Genomic DNA, 24,324 nt, shown 5'->3' with positions numbered 1-24,324 from the left:
AACTCCAACAATTAGTATCCTCAACTCCCGAATGATTAAAAAGTGTAATTGAAAGGAAAGGTGAAGTGACACAGTGGTAAACATGCCTCTGTCACAGCTTTTCTGGAGTGTGTAGCAGCCATCAAAATCAAAACATGTTTATATTTACAAAATAAAATTAAGTTGGTCAGTGAAAACATTGGAAATATTGGAAACAGGAAATGGGTTCAAGAGAATGAACAAATCACAGATTCTTGATTTTATTGCATTTGACAAAATGTCCCAAGTATTCTGGAAATGGGGTTGCACTAATGTACTGCCTCATGTGAAGCCACTGACAGATGGGAAGACACAGCTGTTATTTATGAAGGCCAGAGGGTTAAACCCAGAATCTTCCCGTCTCAGACCCAAACATGTCGGATCTCATGTCCTTATGCTTATTTAGATCGTCCTGTTGTAGCGCTGCTTCAGTACTCATCCAGAAAAGGTTCATTTATCAAGGCAAAGGGACTTTTTAAATTCATTTTAGACTAAATCTCTATACGGTCAACTTTAGCTCACAGCACATTTTGCGAGAATACACTGGGAATGTTTTAGTTATATTCAAGGCCGAAGCAGTGTGGATATATCGCTGTACTGACTGCAATAATTTTAGCCACGAGCTCCAGGAATATCTAATAGAGGCCTTTGTTAACAGAGCGAGATCATATCATGACTTTTAAAGTTGGAGTGCGCTCTGATTATCTTTTGTGAAATATGATTTCACCCACAAACAAGCGGCCCTCTCACAGATAAGCACTAGCATGAGTAGAACTAATATAAGCAGCATGGCACATTAATTAACGTTGATATGAATAGTTCCTGTGATTATGCAGACGGCCGTCATTTTCATCCTAAAATCGTATGCGTCACAAATTGCCATGGAGACTGCCGCTGCATAGCTTTTGTGAAAACGTCCATCTCTCGTGATCAGAATTGTTGAGCTAACCCTCCAGCTGAAGAAATAAGAAAACTCTTATCAGTGCCGGATATAAGCTACAGCTCTGAGCAGATGTGAGCATCTGCACAACGTCTTGTGTAGTAGATCCCCCCCAGCTAATACTATCCAGACACAGACACATTTGGCATGCTTCATGTGATGGTAACTGGCTTTGGGCTCATGCTACATCTCTGTTCTACCACAAGGATTTGTACATCTTCAATGTATTGGCTCTGCGTTATAGAAGAACTTCTGTTGAAGCTGTATTTCAGTCCAAAACAATATACGATTCATGGCTTTAACAGTCAGACATTAGCCTGAGGTTTCAGCAGGCCTACACTAGGGCATTTATTTGCCTTTATTAAAGAGCCCCTATTATGTTTTTTGCAAATAAAAATGTTTCTTGCAGTGTGCAGTATTGTTGTTTGTGAATGTAAATGTTCTAAAAAGTTGTTAAGTCGAAAGTTATTTTCTCCCAAAAGAAAGAATCGACTCTGAACCTTCTAAACGAGTTGTCTGTAATTCAAATCCCACTGCGTTATGGTCCGCCCGCGAACAACTTGACCGGCCCTCAAACGTCATTTTACTGACAACTGCTTCTCAAACGCGGGATTCGCAAAATGCTTGCTCTTGAAAGATGGGTCAGTACCCAGTTTATTTGGACCAGCTTGCTCAACAGAATCACAAACTGTAAGTATGAATAATTATTGATGTAGATATTTTCTACCGGGTGTTCAAAATACAGACTGGGCCATCTGGCCAATCAGAGCAGAGTAGCTCACTAAAAGGAGGGATTTAGAGAGACTGATTAATCCATCGAGTCGTTTGAGAATCATTTAAAAATGTGGTGATGTGGAATGTTTATTTTCAGAAAATTAAAAGTGTTTTGTTTTTTTTACCTTTGATGGATGTAAACCTGTTTTAGGAGACCTTCAAAATAGAATTGGTAAACTTTAAAATACCATAATATTGGGGTATTTTAAGAAAGAGACTGTATAGGGGAACATTTTTTTATTTAACTTTCTAAGTCTCTGAAGTGTCTTTTTTTCTCTCTTTCAAAAAAGTAACAACATTTTTATGGTACTTTGATATGTCTGAATGATTAGTCCATTCATAAACCATGGTTTATTCATGAAAATCTCCATGATAATTAGGTACTTCAAAGATAATCCAATTTTTTTTAACTTTTTTGTAAGTGTCAGCTCATTTGTTTTAACACATATTTTAACGCCAACTTATTTTTTTAACATCTCTGGTGTCAGCTGCTTCAAGTTATTTTAGCATGCAAATTTTTTGTTTAATCATATTTTCATTTATTATCGTAATCATAAACAGACTGATTTTGTAGTGCAAGTAGTTTTAGCATTTAGTGCACTTTTGTTATTCTTCTAGTTATTTATAGTGGCTAATGAATCAAAAGTATTGCATAGTAACGGTAACCTGCATGTTAAATAAAATAGTTAGTTTAGGCTGCTAATGAGGCATCTCATGATTGTGAGTGAACATCATTTTCAGAAACACATGGTTCAGTTATTAAACTAGCTGATTAGGTAAGCTGATTGGTTCTTCAAAACCAGCAGCACAGCCAGTCGATCTCTCTTTCCTTGAATATAACAGAACTGTATTATTTTCCTGTCCTGACCTGATCCAGCTTAGTACTGCACACAGCCCCTGTCTATCTTCTATGGTAAAGTCCTTGCAGCAGTTCTCTAAGCCACCAGATCAAAACCTACACTCCATTCTTATCAATACGTAACAGATCTACACAGGTGGTGCTGGGGAGGAGGAGGGCTAAAGAAAATCCCCATGGAGCACAATACTGTGCTGGACCAGGTCGGGATGGAAATAAATAAGGTTGTGTAGATACGAAAGAGAGATTGATTGGTTATGCTGCTGATTTGGAGGAACCAATAATCTACTTGGAAGCGTTTTATGACTGAACTATGCAATTCTGAAAAATGTTGACTGATGAGATGGCTTCACTCATATCAGACGCCTCTTTTGTTAGTAACTTTGGATAAATGCATCTATTAAATGCATAAATGTAAATTAATTTTGAGAGTTCCACAACTGATTGAACTACTATTAATATCTTCAGTGTTAAAAAATGAGAAAAAATATATTTTTCCTCAATCCTATGAAGTTCACAAAATTATTAATTGAAATGAATTGACATTTAGCTCCTGGATCGTTCTCCTTTTTGTATCACTTTGCGCGTGTTGACGTGTGCAAAAAAAAAAAAAGTTATGGAGAGATGATGGATTCTTTGAGAGAGTTATGGCAAGTGTTCCGATATTCATTACTTCTCTGTCATCTCCCTCTGTGTATGTGTGAATTTTCTAAAATGAGGTAAGGCAGCGTGGGTGTGTGTGTGTGTGCATGTGCATAAGTCCATATCTTTTTAGATATCAACACCCTTGAGTGCTGGGGCAGTAGGTTTCCTGGCCTTTTTACAGTCGGCAGGGGTTCCTTTTTCTCCAAAAGAGCCCTGTGTAAGAGCCAGCGGGGCTGCAGGATGCTGGGAGGTGTGCGCCTGAGCTCCTGCTTTTGTTCCCCACCGCTGATTGATGCCGGCGGCCTTTACCACGCTCAGAAAGACCAGCGTGAGACTAACCGGACCTCCACGGAGCGGAAGCTTGACTTGGCAGAAGACACAGTGAGAGGGAAAGCAGCAGCAGCGACATTTACAGAGGACACCAGCACCAGCGAAAAATTCCCATTTGGGAATGGTTTAGGAGCCGATCCCTGTCAACAATTCCATTATCTACCATATCCTCACACCAGGCCTCATTTATAAAACATGCGTATGAACTTAGAGTGTGCGTTGGCCTACACTAAAATCCACTCCCATGTTCATATTTATAAAAACAGTGTGAGCAGACGTACGCACTTTTCCTTGTGGCAGAGAGCAGAACTGCAGGTATTTGGGAATCTAAAAAAATCGCTTTTTTTTAAGTAAAGGATTTTAATGTTGACCGGTGCTCTTTTATATGTCAATTGCATTAATTAGGTGTCGTTTACATCTGAAACCATTCAGCCATGCACAATTTCACAATCATTTGTGATTTATAAATTTCACTTCTGGAAGAGAGGCGTACGTACGTTTATTCTCAGATCATTTCTCAAATGTGCGTACGTCTGATTCAAAGATTTTATAAATGAGGCCCCTGGTATGTGAAGAGCGGAAAAGTCAACTTGCATCCATCTTAGCCGATACTCTCTGCCCTGATATTTTTTATAACCGATCCCAGGTCAGATTCCTCCTCCATAGTGGATATATACTAAAGACAAGTAGCCTACAAATCTCATGTCAGCTTAGTAGACCACATTCTGTCCTAACCGTCTGTGAAGGAAAAGATCAAATCTGCTCTTTATTAAACCCACAAGGCTACGGAGGATACCAGTGGCTTTATCTCATATCGATTTTCTTTGATGTGCTCAGTGATGTTATATTAAAATGCAATATTGACCTGTTCCTGCTGAACTCAGTGAGATGTATTCATCGAATGCACCTTATTTAAACAGTCTGGGATGAAAAAATGCCTGATGCCCTGTGGATTTACAAGGAGCCTCTTTCTATTGCCTATGTTCTCCATAATCTTTGTGTAATAACATAAATGGGCCATATTTCAAAGCAAATCTGTTCTATGAAAAGAAGGCTGACCAGATTTAGCCAAAGGCAATAATTAGTTAGAGGTAAGAACAAGCCTCCAAATCCTTCCTCCTTAGACTGGTGGATTTAGTGGACTTTGATTCGTGCTGCAATTTATCTAGGCTGGGTATAGACCCAGGGCTATGCTCGGCTTCAGAAGCTTTGGGATGTCCCCCACACTGGGACCAGCAAAAGACTCCCTATTTTCCAAGCCTCCTTGTGAAGACTGCTATAGACATCCTGCCAACAAAATGTTCTTTAGTCTGCACACTACTGGCAAATACGCCTCTGGGTCTGAAAGCCTAATTTTACAGACTCAATATCAGCTCTTTGAAAGAATATGAAATGGACGGTAAACATTGTAAGAGTGTGATGGTGCTTAAAGCTATGCACATATATTTACGGTACCACAATTACCATCCTTTTTTGAAGATGACATGAGCCGACACGTACTCGGTCTGCAGACACGCAAGTGAAGCAAAAAGCTCATTTGAATAATGACAATAATGTCAGCAGTATAAGCATTTATAGGTGCTACTGGCTCCTGCTGTTATAAAGCGACTTTGTAAACACACTAAAAGTGGTTGTCATGGCGATGACGTGAAGTCTTCGCCATCCTTCTCATTCTTTTCTGTGAGTCAGCTGGAGTTCACCATCATTAAACCTGGCAATCTTCGAAGGATATCCAAAGCCTTTTGATTCACAACACCGGCATTCCTATTTTTGCCACTGACCTGTGTTGATTATTAAACAAGGCGAATGAAGGTACGAGCCTCCTGAGCATGCAGCAGGACATTCGATTATATTGATCTGGGCTTGTCGCTATGGAGTTGGTTTACATAGAGGCTCCCTGCGGTTTATGACAGAGGCTCACGGAGCGATATGTCAAATTGCTGGAAAGGTTCTCTCGACCGTTCATAACTGTGCACTCGGGTCCTTCTCTAAATAAACAGTATGTGCAAATATGTAATATACAGGAGCTTATTTATATTTGTCTTGGTCAACAGTAGGATAAAAGGCTATAAAATCCAAGCATCCATCTCACATGTGCTGCAGCCCTGCTCCAAATCCTTAGTGCGTGCTGTCATTCATTTAAATGTCTTTCTGATGAGTACTTTTCTCAGTCCATTCATGTATTATGTTTCATTCTATAACTTCCCAGTTATGTTATGTGCTATGTTCAAGAGATTGTTCTCCCAACAATGAACATTCTATCATCATTTACTCACGCTCAAGTTGTTCTAAACCTGTATGAACTTCTTTCTTCTGCTGAACACAAAAGAAGATATTTTGAGGAACGTCAGTAACCAAACATTTAATTGGACCCCATTGACTTCCACAGTGTGGCAAAAAAATAAAAATACAAAACTATATATATATATATATATTACAATTGATGGACCCCATTGACTTTCATAGTATGTTATTATATATTGTATATAACTCGGCTGAAAGAAGAAAGTAATATTACACCTATGGCTTGAGAGGGAGTAAATTTTGGAACATTATGTTTTTTAAGAATGTTTCTCCCTGTTTACATAAATGCTTTGGCTTACATTATAAAAACATTTTATTTTCTCATAACACAAACGTCCTGTTAGCGTTCCCTCTGGAATGTTTGTATTGATGTTGTTAATCTACCACAATTGTCCTACTAAATATCATCTATCTATCTATCTATCTATCTATCTATCTATCTATCTATCTATCTATCTATCTATCTATCTATCTATCTATCTATCTGTCTATCTGTCTGTCTGTCTGTCTGTCTGTCTGTCTGTCTGTCTGTCTGTCTGTCTGTCTGTCTGTCTGTCTGTCTATCTAATCCATCCATCCATCCTGTCTGTGAGGATTTTCCCGCCAAATGTTTTTCAAAATCCTCCATCTTTAGTGTTTAATTTTGGATGACTGAAAGAATGAATGAATGCATATGTCTAAAAGAATTCAAGAGAACAAATAGAGTGTCGTCCAGCTAAGGAATGCATTGACCAGGACCATCTGCTGTCTCCTCCATAGCGTACAGTATGTCTCCGGTCTGGCAGAGAGAGACAGAGTATCCCTCTGAATTATTACAAGCAGTAAGAGAGTCACTCCGATACTGTTTTTTAAAACTCTGGAAATTAGTTTGGAAGCATCCCTTTTCTGTCTTTGTCTTATGGAAAGGGCAGTTGCACTTTACATGTGGAAAACACCTTTTGCATGAAACAGGAAACTGAGAGGGGCAGAGTAATGTTTTTCCAAGATTCGTAGCCTGTTATGCATTTGCTTGTACTTCCAGCGAGTGCAGTGAGAAACTTCAACATGGTAATCTTTTCTTAAATCTAGACTTTCCACATCTATCGGTGACTCTGGCTTTAGGGTAACCATGATAACAAAGCAGGCTGTTTTAACTTCTGTGTTTAGAATTACGGTAAGATCTATTTTCACAGAGTACTTTTGTGTGTTTTGAGGAACAGATAAAATGTCATGATAGTGTGTCACTTGTGTGGGTCGAAGGCACCAAAACGGAACCATGAATTGAAAGTTCAAAAGGTATCCACACTAAAGTTGCATGAAACAACATGTAAAGTCTTCTATCATCGCAGCATCATAAGTGACAGTTAAAAGTTGCAAAAACAGTGTTGCAATCTTGTATCAGTAAGCAATTTTGGTAATTGCAAAATGCTTCATATATGTCAGCCTTTATTACATTCTAGCTGTAAAGTGCTGGAACGTAAAATGTATTTTATTTTGTAATATTAGAATTAGAATTATAGATTATAGAATTATAAACGGATAATAATTCGATTTTTTTAACCTGTAGCTCTTTCACTCATTAACACTGACACATACACACTTTAGAGTTAAAGAGAGGGCTCTTTGTTTTTTTTTCTGCTTATCTGCTTTCTCTCTTCCTCTTGATACAACTTCCTCTGAAGAGAGAATTTGTTCCTGTCTCTGTGAGACTGACACTCTCCAGGTGGTCCAGCATTCAGTAATACACTGTGCATGATACCTTGCAGTTATAAATAAAAGCATGTTTATGTGTATGATATTTTGACCACTGATATTTGCATATTTTTGATTGCATGTAACACAAAGAAGTAAAAGCATATTTTACATGGTTCCATTTATATATGTGTGTGTGTGTACACAGGACTGCTGGCAGACACAGGCCTAGTTCCTGTTCTCTGTCTCCTAGTTGTCCATCTGTTTCCTCAGGCCCGACAGTGACTCTTCTTCACTCACATTCACATCTCCTTTTTGGAGCTTGCACTAACCCAACTCTTGCACCATCACTAAAGGTGTTCAGTTAACACACACCAGTTTGTGTTCTTTATATGTTCACACTGTCATTTCACACGATCTGTGACAGGATATCAGCTGTGGTTTACCGCCAGCTAGTTTTATACTAGTTGCCCGTAGCTTGTTTGCCCATGCACATTTTTATGTGGGACACATTCAATTGGAAAACTGTATTTTAATTATTGAGTGTTACACATAAATCAAAATATACCGTAATGGGGCATTATTCAGAGTCTCCATTCAAATATGTCTTTCATGATTAGTTTATTATGTGTGAAGCGGACAGACATCAAAACAAAACTTAATAATCCTGTATAATCTGAGGGAAAATTATATGCAGGAATGCAATGAAATTTTAATATCACAAATTATCAAGAACGTGAGTATAAAGGTGGATATTGTGCTTCTTCCCGAACCCTTTGAAGTTATATACTGGGAATTGCCACCAGTGGCTGTTTTGTATTCTGGGAACAGACGTTGTTGTTAAATTATTACTTACACACAAATATGCACAGAACGTCTGCTCAGCGATTGAAGGTCCCTAATTTTTTTCCTTTACATAGAACATTGTGGCACAAAACACATTCGTGGTGCGTAACGACGGGGAAGGTGAGTGTCCAAGAAACGTGTTTGAATAACAGTTCAAAAAAGTGAGTCCACTTCAGTCCCTGCTGAAAACGTACTCGGTGTAACTCGTCCAGATTTTGTCCTCGTTGGGGTCGTTACTCGCGTACGCGCAGGTGCCCGTGGAGCTACAAGCAACCATGTGGAAGCCCATCTCCGCCAGCCTGTCAAAGGCTTGCTCCAGGAAATTATACTTCAGGTAATACCGAGACGTGTATCTCTCTGGGAGTCTGTCGGGGTCTCTGCTCTCGTTCAGAGTCTCCCCGAAAACTTCTTTGGCGAGAGACGTTTTGCCGCACACGGTGATTCTCGCGACCCTTCGAAATTTGGCGTCCTGTTGGATGTCTCGTCCTATGGTGTAGGAGCCCCTGTACCCGATGGTTATGTAGCCGGTTTTCTTCGCGTCCAGAGACGGGGAGCGAGGTCCGGTGGTGGTGAGACTGGTGCCGGCGTGCGCAGTCTCCTCTGGGTCACTCTGGCACACCTCCTCGCTGATAGAGTTGTCCTTACTGACCGACGGTCTCAGGCGTCTCGCCAGCTCTTGAAGTTGAAAGTATTCCGCCTCTTTAAGAAGGCTCGCCTTCTCTTTGAAGTAATCGGGCAAAACCAGAGTCTGGTCTCGCAAGTAATCCAAAATATATCTGAACAAAAAGCCGTCCCTGTCCAAAAAGAAGCGTCCTTTGCTGTCGGTGGTAAGTTCCGTGGGTGTTTTCTGACTGAACATGGTCCAGAGCAAAGAATTGGGCACGGAGAGTAAAGTTGAGTGGCGCGTAACGTAAACTTGCCCTCCGACATTGAGCTCAATAATTTCGGAGAATCGCTGTGAAGCGTCCGCGCGACTTTTATCCATCTCTGCACAACTGCGCGAGACCTCCGGTGCAATCACGGGACTGAAGAAGAGTGGAAAGAAATATTTCAGCTTTGTTTATGTAGGCAAAACACGGTTACGTAGGAGGAGGAATCTGACGGCTGTATTAACTCTTTACTACCACTCTGTGAGAAAATAAAATAAAATATTAATAATAGGGCCTAATAATTAGTAGCATATTAGTAGGCTAGTAATAATAATAACGATAACAATAATGATAATAATATTAATAATAGGCTAATAAGTGAAATCCCTATTAAATGCGCCCATGAGTGGTAGAAATGTTATTCTTATTCTTATTATTTTGTGATAAGACATTCTTTTAGAGGACTTTCAATGTCATTTTTACACACACAACTGTTATTCAGTATGATTTGAGGAGGTTCCAAAGATCAGGAAATTTACTGTAGCTATATGGAATCAAGGATTCGGCGTCACAAATGTGTTCCTCTGATTAGTGACAAAGAAATAGTGCAGAATCTGAAATTCCTGTTTTAAGATGTCTTCAGTGAAATTATACAGTTAAGCACTGAGAAATATTAACTAACAACATGTTACTCATTATAAGGTTATGATTAGGGCTAGTTGCATGTAAAAGTGGATTTTTTTTCTTCCGAAAATGAGTTGCCATTTCCATCAAAAATTATACATTTATAATAGTAAAAATGCCCAATTGTACATCAAAACATTTTCTTTGCCAATTGTTTTTCTGATCCATTTCAGCAATATGCCTTCGCTTTTAGTTAATTATGCTGTTCTAAAGATAACTTTGAAAAAAGAAAAGAAAATATAGTTAAACATTTTTAATAAATAAATAAATAAATGGGGCAAGGCCAAATACTGTGCCTACAGGTGAAACTCCAAAAGTTGTATGGACTCTTACAGCTTATGTAAACCCCAAATTAAAAATGAGAATATTGTGAAAAGGTTTTCATAGCTGTAAGCCATAATCATCAAAATTATAACAAATAAAGGCTTGAAATATCTCACTGTACATGTAACGAGTCTATATAATATATTAGTTTCACCTTTTAAGTTGAATGACAGAAATAAATGAACTTTTGCACGATATTCTAATTTTTCGAGTTTCACCTGTGCCACAGAAGAAAACAATCCTTGCATATATCTATACACAATGAGGAAATATTCTATTTCCTTTAGCTCCTCATTCATTATTAACCAAACAGGTTGCACTTTGGTTAATAATTTGGCTGTTTATGCAAAACTTCTAGATAGTGGGAACAGTCAGATCAATGTTCATAACAGCAGTGCTTCTATAGCGACATCTAGTGGGCAAGAAAAAGAAGCAGTTCATTGTGCAAACTACTTGAAACTACTGAATTAACCACATCGTTGAATTCTTGTTCAGTAATAGACAATGTTTTAATAGTAGTATAAGTTATAATATATCATTTTTAAAAAAAAAGCAAAAAAAAAAAAGTTTAACAAAGTTACACCTCTGAAATGTTACTTCTAACAGTCAGTACAAGTAAGACCATAAATGTCAGACAAGTAATAAATAAATAAACTATGAAACTAGATAAGAACAGTCCAACAGTGTTCACATATGTGCACACCCAGACAGTTTAGTAAGGGGAACTCCCTTTAAAAAAATAAAAAAGGGAATTTTTCCTTTGGGTGCTGCAGCATAAACAATGCACAGCTTGTCCTTTATAGACTATTTTATTGGACTCTTGATTCTCTTTCCACATTAACTTATTGTATTGACTTTAAAATGTCTTCTTCTATCAAGTTTTTAGATTTGTTGTAGAATATAGCTTCATTTTTAGCTCACATATGAGATTTTTAAATTTCATAAGGCAAATAAGTGCGTGAAAGCTAGAAAATAATAAGCTAAGACATGTATGTAGACTATGTCTTATTTTGAAATAAAAATAAATAATTAAAACATTTTACAACTAAAAAACTTAAATTGTAAACAGAAGTATGCCGTATGCCCAGTCTCACAAACAGGGCTTTGATTAGGCCTTAGTTCAATTAGGGCGTGTAAGTATAGCTTTTATAAATGTGCCTTGGAAAAAAAATGACGGGTGTGCATATTGAGACAAAATAATGACAGTGACATATTTTAATATATGGCAGTGCAAGTTGCTTTCAGTTAAACCAGAACAAACATGCATTTTAGTCTGAGACTATAGTCTTAAGCCGGGCAGAAATGTAACACACTGGACTTAAACTAAAAAAACAAACAAAAAAACAACAACCCTATTCTTCGATTCAGGAAATACAAAGCATATGCTGGTTAGCCTCCTGTAAGCAAAACATTTTATAAACAAAATGCAAAATGCTGTCTAGAGAGCGGTCCACACACATCATTGACTCCTAAAAAACCTCTTGGTAAATTTCCCAGAAGGCTCATTCCGTGTGCTGGAGTGTGGGAATAGTCCTCCATCATAAGACCATTGAGACACACTTACGACTGTGGGCAGATGGGAAACCACTTTTTGTTTATAAACCATTTCCTTCATCTCCGTTTGCTACAGTTCATGCCTTCAAGCATAACTGAGAGAAAAAAATGACTTTTTATTTTATTAGGGACCAAGCACAGAAGGTGCGTAGGGGCTTATTTTATAGGGGCCTATTTTATCCCCTGGCATTAATTCTTCTTCCTCTTCTTCTTCTTGTTCTTCTTCTGCTCTTGAGTTTATGGCAGCCCATAGAGCCACTTGTGGGAAAGTTATAAAATTTGGCACACTGATAGAGAAAAGTCTGAATAGTCACCAGAGCAAATTTTGAGTCTCTAACTCAATCCCTCTAGCACCACCAACTGTCCAAAGTTGTGCTCGCATTTATGATAATAACTTTTGAACCGTAAGGGCTACAAAACAAAAATATTTCCCCTCTTATCCTTTGGCTCGGGTCGATTCGATTGCAGATTCATTTTCATTCATTTTCATTCAGGAACAAATTTCCGCCATTTTTAATTTTCCAAACTCGGCTCCGTTCCAGTCCACTTTTAGACACGCACTTGAGAACTTCCCTAAGCACTTCCCCTCGGGGGAATCCCTGCCGCCATTTTGAATGGCGTTCACTTCGTGAAGTGGACGAGGGAAGTTTATATGGACAGATCCTTCGTTCCCTCGATTTTGACAGAGGGATTTTGACATACTTCATATGTAGGCCTACACTTCAGGCACCTATACAATGCAGCACGATTGTGACATCACCACAGATCTCATCTAATCACCACCACAACAAACAACTCTATGATATATGAATTATATTTTTTTTAATTTAAAACCACCCAAACACACCTATACATTTGGATGCTGCATTAAACAAATTCTTACAGGGGATTTTTTTTTAAATAATAAGTCAACCCCACAGCTGATTCCAGGGCTTAGGATGTTCCAGTTCAGCCCATTGCAGTTTCCGCCTGTAGTGGGCACTCATGCAACGTAAGCAATGACGTACATCCGAGTGAACGAGATTGAGGGAAGTTAGCAAGTGAAGGGCATGACAATTTTGGACTGGAACACAGCCTTAGTCTAGGCCCTGTCCCAAGTGGCACCCTACGCACTCCGTACTTTCGTGACGTAACGCCGCTTTGACTGTCGGGAAGAAGTCTGTGCGGGCTCGGCAAAAGTGCGCATCGAGGGCGCAAATCGACCGCAAAACAACCTTCTGAGAGATAAAATGACAAAAGGGACACCCTACGGTCTCACAGACTTAACGGGCACACGCTTGCGGCAGCCATTGTAAGTCCGCAAGACAGAAAGTGCATATGAAGTCTGCCATTTGGGACAGGGCCTAGACAGATCATCTTCAGACCATGCTGGCAAAAAGTTATTGAATGAGTCTTGGTACATGTCATAACAAGCATGACCTGAGGCTCCATGCAGCGTTTCGGCACAGCACCACCTACTGGTGAGGAGATATGGAAAATGCATGACATTTTTTTGCTTCTTAACTTCTGAACGGTTTGCCATAAAAACATAACACGGGAGTCATCTCCTTAGATTCCTGAATCCTTGCCCAGTCCAACAATACCAAACATGCTACGTTTCGCCTTACGGTTTGTTAGATGTTGTTGTTTCTATTTGTAAGCATTTATATTTTTATGGATATGCACCCAAAAAATGGTTGAGCTCAGTGAAATAAATTTTTTGAGTGGTTTAGCATTTAAAAAAATATCTCCGAAACCGTTATTCTAATCGAGACAAAACCACTGTAGGGAAATCGGAAACAGCGGGTCGAAATTTTGATTGTAAATGGCAAAAAATGCAATCAAAGTCGGATGTGGGTCATGTTTTACTTGCTCATAAATATAAATGTCTGTAACTTCCAAACAATGTGAGATATTTTCCCAGAATTTGAAACGCTTATGTATGGGGGCACAAAAAAGCGGTAGGACTGCGCCACTTGGTGGCTCTATAATTGAACAAAACATGAAATTGGATCTAACTACATGTACCGATTGACTTCAAAATTGACATGCAGTGTCTTTGTCTCAATTGTTATCATAGTCCATTGTGACATTGGTGTACCCTGATAAACATGGCCGTCATTTCAATTGCAAAGCGGCAAAAAGACCCAAAGCTGTAACTCGACAATGGTTTTGAATATTGACACCAAGCTCTCCGTGTGCCGTTGTTATGCCACACTGACAATGAAACATAGATTTAGTGACAGCGCCACCTTTTGGTCAACTTGACAAGCAATTAAACACATAAAAAATTATTGTATTTATGTTTTTTTAACCATTTTGTAAAAATGTCTAAAATCAATCACTTAACATTAAGGTTTTGATGCTCCATGCCATGTTTGTTTTGCTTCTCATTTTGCCTCTGCTGTGCTTGGCCCCAATAATTGCAGCTGGCAGCTATATTTTAGACATATTTTCAATTTTGTATGTAAATGGAGAACAGAAACTATCAGGTTTAGTTACAAAAAAAAAAAGAACTAATAGGCTATAGGTTTTTCTGTTATAATATCCTCTCCATTTTCATTTTATACCAATCCATTAGAAAGATATCTCAAACGGCTGAATATTTTCTTCCTCTCAGTAACAACTGTCAAAACAAATTGAGATTTCAGTGAGCAGAGCATATTAAGCAATTCTGACATGTTGCAGTTTGTGACGGTTTTTATTATTTGACAGTCTCATGGATCATGCAAGGAAAAACGGTGCAAGTTCACCCCCTTGTGGCTGAAATGCTACATTGCAACACACGTCAACACTGGACTCACATGCACTAAAAAGTACATTTAGCTACATTTATGTCCTTGACAGACTTCCTATCACTTGTGCAAACACATCATTGCTCACTTGCAGATCTCTTTTGATTCAGCGCAGCACTTTTGAGACGCCACACACCGTGTCAGAATTTAACCACCAAACGGTTCAAAATGGAGCATGTAACCCTGAGATGTCTGAAGAAAGACAGCTGCCTCCATCTCAGATATGCATGGTGTCATTCTGGTGAGACGGACAAAGGAGTGGAGTAATTTCATGAAGCATGTTGCAGGGCATCTGTGTGAGAGTTTCAGTATTGATCCAATGTCTTTCCTATAAAGGTCAGGCACTGTTGGGAGAATCAGATAATTGGGCATCAGTGTAGATGAATATCACAGTGATGTTTTTGTTCACTGAATAGTGTCCGGTAAGGTGGATAGATTGAGCATGTAGCACTTAAACCTTAAATTTCCCCTTGTTCCGCCTTCACATTATTTCCTCGGGGGAAAAAAGCAGTTCTGTGAGTCAGAAATAATGAAGGTCATCCTCAGATTAGCCATTTGCCATAGTGGTACATTACTCATATGATTAAATCGTTTGAGTTTGGTGACAGACCTTAATAATTTAAAAGCTTAACAGCTAAAGCCGGATGGTCAGTTATTTTGACTGGAATTATTAATGTATGGCATTCTAATGTAATCATATTGACACAACGAGTGTACTGACAAGTTACCTTCGTCAAAGAAAGTCCATATCCTGAAGTGTTATATGTAATATATATAATTAGGGCAATTCATCAGATGAGCCGCAAGACTCCTGTACTGTTTTCTAATTGATTTCATTTCTCAGCAGCTGGTTTGTTCCACGCAGACTGACAGCCTCATTTGTAAACATAATGATAAGTCAATGAATCACCTTATACCAGTCTGGCTTTTTATACAGTTTAGTCGATGATTCGTTCCGAGTTCATTTTAACTGAAACAATGCAAACTAAAAGAAACGCAATGATTTGGAGTCTTAGAATCAGAGTTAATCATTAGTCATTAAAAATGATAATGGAGTTATACTTAAATTAATACTATTTATTATAATTATAGCCTAATAGTTATTATTTTAATTAATATTTATAATAGCTATAATTACTTTAAGTAATAGTATAGTTTTTATTACTTATAGTTCATATAAAAGAGTAAATATTATTGCAAGAACGGACTTACATTGCTTAATGTTCTATTTAGCAATTTTACAATTCACTTAACTGTACACCAATTTAAGGGGTAATGAAATACTTTTTATTTTATGTTTAATGGTAATGTTTGATGAAGATATAAATGTAGATTATTAAATGACCATATTTAATTTGTGCTTCCATGTGTTTTAAGCTACATATTGACACTATTTGATTTTTTTTTGCTTGGAAAATATAGGTACGGAAAGCTCATTGGTCAGCAGCAACCTCCTGGAGATCAACAAAGCAGTCTTTTAAAAACTCCCAGAATGCACTCTCTCTCTAAAACTGTCTATCAAACCCTTTTGTCAGGTGACACATAGGACTGTGGGCTGAATTTTAATGTAACTCTTTGCCCTGATTTATCAACATGTCAGTCTTTTCCTCTCCGCTCGTCACGGTTTGTTTTTCCCAGTCAAACCCTTGTCATTTAAATGCAAAAAAAGAAAGAAAAAAAAATCCCATAAATTTGTTTGTGATTTCCTGTCTAGCCTTGTCATGCACAAGCAATCACTTCTTGGTGTCGTGGTGTGTTTCATCTGGTTTTTAGACAGAAACAGTCATGACGTTTGCATGTCCAAAAGCTTGGGAAACTGTAGATTGTGACATAAATTTGTTGTATTTAATGACATTATATTATATACGGTACATAATATTTCGTAATATTTTCTTTTCGATTCTATTCTAGTGTTTTGACAGCATCTAAAGCCATAAAATACTAAGAAGGGCTCAGCTGGACGTACCCTGGTTTTATAGGGGAGATTTAAATATGTTCTCCATGCCAGTGAATGTATGAAATATTATCCTTTTATATTCTATGCTCATAAACCAGAGGGGAGCATTGATCAGCTGTGCATGCTTGTCAAATGAAGCCTCACTACAAGCCAAGGAAAGAACTGAAGTTCAGTAAACCCCTTTGAATTACATGCGCGCTCTGTTACAAATATCATCCTACTATGTCACTCTGACAGTGCATTCAGCCTTTGTTGTTGGCTTAAAGTCATATTGACCTCTGGCCTTTGAGAAAAGAGCCTTTTCCCCTGATGTCTGCCATTTGGAGATGCCTGTTAATTTCAGCACAGAAAGTCTCGGTCAAGATGTGCTACTGCAGACATATGCAAGTCTAATCAGTCTTGACATTTTCAGTTCTTTATCTGTCTTTCCTCTTCTGCATCTCCTCTGTCTGCTGCTGTGGCGTGAAGGTAAATGAGTCCTCATTAAGTCAATAGTGTGTGTTTGTGTTTTGGTTGGGCTAAGTTATGTGTTCGCCAGCATACCATTTAGTTTTGCTTCGGCTGGTTGAGAGCACAGCATAAAAAGAAGAGAGCATAATTTGATGTATAGTCTCATACGGTAACTATAATAAGCAAGTCCACCCTGAGGTAGGATCTCAAAGAAAAGCAAACCACATTATAAATGTGTTTTTATTTACACAAACTGTCAGATTTGAGGGAAAAAAAATGTGACAAGAAAGTCCCCCATGAAGTGTACAATATTTCTTTGAGGCTCCAGTCGCTTTCCTGCATATTATAGGTGGTGTTTTCATATACCTTGCTTTTCTCTCTCTGGGAGATGTTAGTCACACAACATTACCTTCCATCACTTCTCATGAGAGTCTTGGCATTTCAGAGTCTAAACTGCTGGAGCAACTCAGTGATTAAAACAACAGTGTAGAAAACAACAGAAACAGTATAGAGATGTTTTAAAGATAATCTTTATAGAATAGTACACTGAAAAATTACATTTAAAATGTTGCTCCAAACCTAAATGATTCGCTTTCTTCCATGGAACACAAAAGGAGTGCATATTTAATAATATGATCCCTTATTTACATGTTTAAACATAACAGTTCAGAACACAGATGGTGACATATAGTTAATTCATAGGTTCCATTAGTTACACTAATCCATTAACTTACATTTAATAACTAGCAATTAATATAGTATTCATTCATCTTTGTTAATGTTAGTTAAAAACAACTGTTCATTGTTAGTTCATGTTCATTAAATACTATTAACAGATACAACTTTTGATTTTAATGTATTAATAAATGTTGAAATTAACATCAATAAATAGAAGTATTTTTATTGTGTACAACTAACAAATGGAACCTTATTGTAAATGTTACTGTTATGTTTTATTTTTTATAATTTTCACCTGGGTTGTCTTGCCTTTTTTTGAGTTAATAAAACAAAGTGATCATATGGCTTCAGAAGACTTGGAATATATGCAAGTCATATTTAATGATGCATTTACAGTGCTTGTCATTTTTGCAGCTCCAGGTTACTATACTATTCACTTAATTTTATAGAAAAGAGCAGCATGAACATCCAACCTGACATCTAATCTACGAAAGAGAGAAAACTATATACCAAAAATGATACTAATTGTTGTTGTTTTGAAACAACATGAACATGATAGCAATACTGTTTGTTTTTGGGCGAACTATGCCTTTAAATGAACAACATCTGATTATGTGTCTAACAGATGTCATGAAACCCTTTCTCCCCTTTAGAACAAGGGTTATCAAAGTGAGACTGATGGCAATGAGTGGTGCAAGTGTGTGAGCTATATTTAGAAGACGTCATTCCTCATGCCCAGGGGAGCTGAGGGGAGTCCATCTTGTTTGGTGACATTGTAGCTACACAGTAATTCTGCCTGAAATCAGAGACGTTACTATAGTTGAAATTAAAGCCATAGCCTATATTTCTCACCATTACCATTTAAACGACTGCTATTTAAATGTGGAAAATGTTAAATTTACAACAAACTCCTTGAAAAATGGCTATTTTTCTATTATCCGGTCATATCTTCATTGATGCTTTTTGAGAATCCATATGAACAAAACCGATCTTTATCTAAATCTGCTTTGCACATTCAGATGTGTGGTCAAGCATCAGGCTCTTTAGAGTTTGCACCTGTGAAAACGGAACATGTTTTCATCAATACTTTTTCACAATCGTTTACTCTCGTATAGAACAAAATCATCAACCAAGATTTAAATCTTTTAATTACCTTGAACGCTTAGACGTGTGTCCGAGTCAGTGCATGCATGTAGACAACACTATAAATAAAAAATAGCTAGATCTAAATCCAAACCCAGGCCCATTGAATCCACATGTACTGTACCAGATGTGGCCTGGATCTGGGCCGACACTATGTTGCTGTCTGGGAAGCAACATTTGATCATCATCATATATATCGTGATAATACCCTATAATAAAGGGTTATAATAAAGCACTACTAAGGCATTATACATAGACATAACAGTATATTACTTTCTGTAAAGCCGTTTTAAAATGATGTGTGTTGTTAAAAGTGCTATTTGACTTACAATACATGAAGATATAATGACTTTACACACACATAAAATGTTTCATAATTTTAACCAACATCTGTTTAAATGCATACATATTCCTAACGTATCATCAATAAAGATCAATACTTAAACAATTGATTTAATGTATCATCTCAGCCTGTTTTGACCTTTAGCACATTTGAACCCTGATCTCCTTCTTCCTCCATCTTTTCCCATGCCCACTGTGTTCATTCTCAGAGACATTCTTTATGGTTGAGCTGTTCACCTTCTCTCAGGGTTACGGCTGTATCCCTTCGCTTTTCAATCAGTGCTAATGGATCTGCTGGCCTGCGTTCAGCTCAGTAAAAAGCTTCTGTACACTCATACGCACATTCATACACACTCCAAGACGCTTTCTCTGCCCCGAGAGAGTGGGCTAGCATTCCAATGAAGGGAAATAACCCTAAGGATGTTCTCAATAAGTGTTCTATCTCAGTGCGTCATTTCCACTACTACAAAAAAAAAAATCCAGGTACGCTAGCATTTTTAGAAATAAGTTTTACTGGTTGTGACTATTATGGAAGCCTGCCTTGCCTTTTGAGTAGAAAGTACAAATCACTGGAAAAAGCGCTTGACCGTTCTACAGTGGTCAATGTTTGTAGCATTCAGACAACACAAAAGCTTGTTGGTCACATTTGACTGGAATATGCTCATATGTCCGACCCCCTCCTTTTTGAGTGATACAGAGTGGTGAATAGCGGCACATGGACACTGCTTGTTGCCTTTAGGGGCTTTCTTTGTGGTCCCAGCACAGGGATCTCACAAGAAGGCAAGAGCCCTGCTACTGAATTAAGCTATGTGTGTGCGCGTGTGTGTGTGTGTTTGTTTTTCTATCCCGGTGGGGACTTTAACCTGAATGCACACAATGGAATTAATGGAAACAAGCTTATAAATCATACAGAATGAGTTTTTTTGAAAATGTAAAAATGCAGAAAGTTTTCTGTGGTGGGTAGGCTTATGGCCTTGCAGGACTTATCTTCTTGTGAAAGAGAATCACAGTCTTAAAGATTTAGCTCCATTCAAAGACAGCAGACATGGCCAATATAACAGATGAACAGTCTCTACTAGAGTAATCTGAGGGAAATGATGGTTTGATATCAGTTCTAACTCAAATATATTTGAACAATCCAGCTGGAAATCACATTTTGACCAGTGTTTTTGAAATTTGGACTACAGTATATAATTAGCTATATTCAAATATATTTGAGTTAGAGGAACTGATTTCCAACCATCATTTCCCTCAGATTACATTAGTGCAGACCGCACATCTCTGAACGAACAACACGTCAAACCTTCAAGCAGATGGGCTACAGCAGCAGAAGACCACATCGGGTGCACCTCCTGTCAGCTAAGAACAGGAAACTGGGGCTCACCGAAATTTGACAGTAAAAGATTGTAAAAACATTGCCTTGGTCTGATGAGCCTCGATTTCTGCTGCGACATTCAGATGGTAGGTAAACATCACGAAAGCATGGATCCATCCTGCCTTGTATCAACAGTTCAGGCTGCTGCTGGTTGTGTAATGGTGTAAGGGATGTTTTTTTTGGCACACTTTAGGCCCCTTAATAACAAATTATGTTTTATTAACAAAGTTCGGGTGGAACACGTTCAAATTATCTATCCAATTATCACATCATTCCAACCAGCTGTCAACAATCAGTAATCAACATGAGTGGAGGCCTACATATACACAGTCGACTCACCTATGTTCCTCGACAGTTTTCAGCATCCCTCCACCACCCCGTCTCCTCACTCTCGCCTGGTTACTTTCCTAACCAGAAATACGGGGGGAGTACTCTGGGTTCGGGACAAAATGCCAAGCTCTGAGCCCTCTCAACGGAAAGCACGCAAAAATACGCATTCTACTTTACTCTATCTAAGTATTTGTAAGTTGGAACTCGTGAATTGAGCATCGTTTGGATGCCACGGCTTACCTGAATGTTGCTGACCATGTCCATCCCTTTATGACCACAGGCATCTTCTGATGGCTGCTAACGCTAAGCAGAATGACATCCAAATCACAAAGCCTTTTCACAAAGCCACAAACACTTTTTATTTTTTTTTATTACATGACAGTTCACTGTACTCAAATGGCCTCCACAGTCACCAGATCTAAATCCAATAGAGCACATTTGGGATGTGCCGGAATGGGAGTTTCGCATCATGGATGCGCAGCCGACAAATCTGCAGAAAGTGTGTGATGCTATCATGTCAATGTGGACCAAATCTGAGGAATGTTTCCAGAACCTTGCTGAATCTATGCCATGAAGAATTGAGGCAGTTATAAAGGCAGAAGTATTTATAGCAAACGTGTTTATAAAAAAATAATCAAACCAGTCATTTCAGTGTAGTTAAGATTTTTACAAGTATACAAGATTTTGATAAATCAGGTTCATTCAGCTATACTAAACGGCTCTTATAGATCTAGTGTCAGATTCTGTTTCTCTGAGGCCAGCTGAGCATTGTGGAATTGACCCGGTCTCATTTCTCGGCCGTGTACTGCAGGGACCGTGTCGCGCTGTACGTCTCACACACTGCAATTATTGACTTTGCTAAAGGGGATGAGATAAGGGTCCACTCATCTAATCTAGAACCACTGAGACTTACTGAGAGAAATAGAGCCGGTGGTGTGTGTGTGTCTCTGTGTGTGTATGTCCGTCTAACTTGCTCTCGCTTTCTATCTTGGTACATTAGTCTCTCTCTCTCTCTCTCTCTCTCTCTCTCTCTCTCTCTCTCTCTCTCTCTCTCTCTCTCTCTCTCTCTCTCTCTCTCTCTCTCTCTTATCCCTCCATCCCTTTATCCCCCTTTCTTTCTTTGTTTTCCCTCCCTATTACTCTCCACCCCTTCTCTCTCTTTGGCTCCCTCCATTTTTCAATTAGATGTCCAGCAATTACATTACCGAGGCCATCACTTAAGGAACACATAAATAGTCCTGAGTCGCCCCGCTGGCTGAGAGTAAAAGAAAGAGATGAGATAGTACACTTTCACGTCAGAGATGGAAGGAATCTGCTGCATCATAAAAATTTGGGTTATCAACACTTATGATATGATTTAAATGCCATAAATAACACAAATAAACTAAAAATGACTATACTATACCTTACAGAAACTATAAAAAACATGTTAATTTAAAAAATATTATATAATAAATTGCACACTATTATCAGTGTCTATTAATTGTGGTACAAAACATATAATCTCCATAATTGTCATTCACCAGTGATTTTATTAGACCGTAAGAATAGATGCCATATTTAATCGAATAAAGGATTGTATTAAAGGATATTTAATAAAGGATGATGGCATAAACATATTTTGTGTGCAAAAAAAAAACCTCTACTTAATTTACTCACCCCCATGTTGTTCCAGACCTGTTTGACTTTCTCTCTTGTGTGGAAAAGAAGCTATCTTGAAAAATGGCAATATAGAATCTTAAAGGATTCTGTCAGTTGCTTCAAAACAAATGAGTTAAAACAAAACTAAAACTAAATCCATCAAATGGTCCCATGATGGGAACCCCTAAAAGGTTCTATATATGATTACATTTTATGAATTAAACAGCTTTATATATATATAAATAATGAAGTATATAATAAAAATTAAGTATTATACAATCATTAAGACATTTTTTCCTTATAACCTTTATGGCATAAACGTTCTTTAAAGGTCAAGAACCCAGGGTTTTATCGAGCCCCCCTCAGCCTTTTTTCTCTCTATATAAATTTTTTACAATATCCATGCTTTCCCCATTGGAATTTTCTTTAGAAAGACATTCTGGGTGTTGTACCAGTAACACTTTGAACAGACACTGTGGCTGACAGTGGAAATAAAGAGTTTTTGGACATTGCCTCTGGGTTTTTTGGTTTGTGAAAGAGTGTCTGTGACTTTTTTGTTGGTGTCTTATGTAACACAAGACATGTAGGACAGTCCCATGTGATTGTCCGCAGGGAGGACTGTGGTGAAGAGATTACGTGACTGAGAAACTGCATCATCAGAATGACAGCGGAAGAGGTTGTGACGGGTTTTATCATACAATAGTTTGGTTGGCAGAGATTTGCGAGTGGAGAGACGTGGAGGGAGAGAGGGGAAGTATAAGTCAATAAAGTGATCCCTGAGGAGTATTACACTTTAATGCCTGGATTCTTCCTCTGGGTCCTTTAAATTCATAGCCGTTGTTTCAGATATTGATCCTTCAAAACAGGGACATAAACCTGTTTGAACTGATCTGAATGCACCAGCTAAGTGACCAAGACTATTGGAAAGCTAATGATTGAATCATTGAATTTACAAGATCTAATCCACTTTTTTTATATTTATATAATAGCACAGTATGGCCAGCAGGACACAAAGCAGATGCTTCTATCGCTGACACTCACGTCTGATACTGATGTGCCCTCAGGGTCACTTGTTCTAGTCACTCCATGTCAAAAATAAAAGAAGAAATAAAAAAGGGTTACTCCTTGTCACCACCCATGACTTTGCTGTCGAAAAAGAGAAAGAGCGAGTGGGAAAAAGGAAGATGTTTGGCCTGCGGGAACAGGATGCACCCATATAAAACATGTTATGATGACATTCCAGATCTTGAGGGCGAAATATTGAGAGGAGAAACATTCTCAACAAACAGCTGTCCAAAGGCATATTTATATTTCCTTTTCTGTTGGTATTTTTTCTTCTTCTAAATGGTTATATCAGCGTCACCCCATCCCTAACTTGGAAAAATATACAAATGAAATTTGTGTGCGTGTGTGTCTGTATATCGTTTGTAAAGCCTTTCTGACATGATTTTCGGATTAATTCAATTTTTCTCATTTTCAAAAGTTAGTACAAATTTTTTTTATACGTCTGGTCCCAACCACATGTACAGTAAATAGTGCGTAAAGACGCTGCATTTTGATAACACTATTCACCATAATAATATAAAATCTAAATTTACAAAGTTTTCAGAAAGGTCGATTTATGCGAAAAAATAATTATGCATAACTTACTCTTGTTAATGTAGTAAGTACTTGTAACGTGTAACAAGATATTGTACAATAAAGCGTTACCAAGTATTTTATTGTCACTTTAATGCAAAATACAGTACATTTCTTTCAGTGCTCAAAATTGTCTATTGCTGTTCAGCATAGTCAAAAAGTCAACCATTCTTTGCTGATA

At 38.0% G+C, this 24,324-nt stretch overlaps 1 protein-coding gene across 1 annotated transcript; it reads right to left on the bottom strand.

Annotated features, from left to right (window-relative positions):
- Nucleotides 1–8,142: 8,142 nt before the first annotated feature.
- kctd12.2 (potassium channel tetramerisation domain containing 12.2) lies at nucleotides 8,143–9,429 on the bottom strand. Its single transcript, XM_079616753.1, has one exon. It carries the CDS (start codon nucleotides 9,367–9,369, stop codon nucleotides 8,557–8,559), a length of 813 nt encoding a protein of 270 aa, XP_079472879.1. The 5' UTR covers nucleotides 9,370–9,429; the 3' UTR covers nucleotides 8,143–8,556.
- Nucleotides 9,430–24,324: the final 14,895 nt, after the last annotated feature.

This window comes from Phoxinus phoxinus (assembly GCF_949152265.1).
Source record: "Phoxinus phoxinus genome assembly, chromosome: 6".
NCBI classification, from domain to species: domain Eukaryota; kingdom Metazoa; phylum Chordata; class Actinopteri; order Cypriniformes; family Leuciscidae; genus Phoxinus; species Phoxinus phoxinus.
This window is presented reverse-complemented; position numbering and strand designations above follow the sequence as displayed.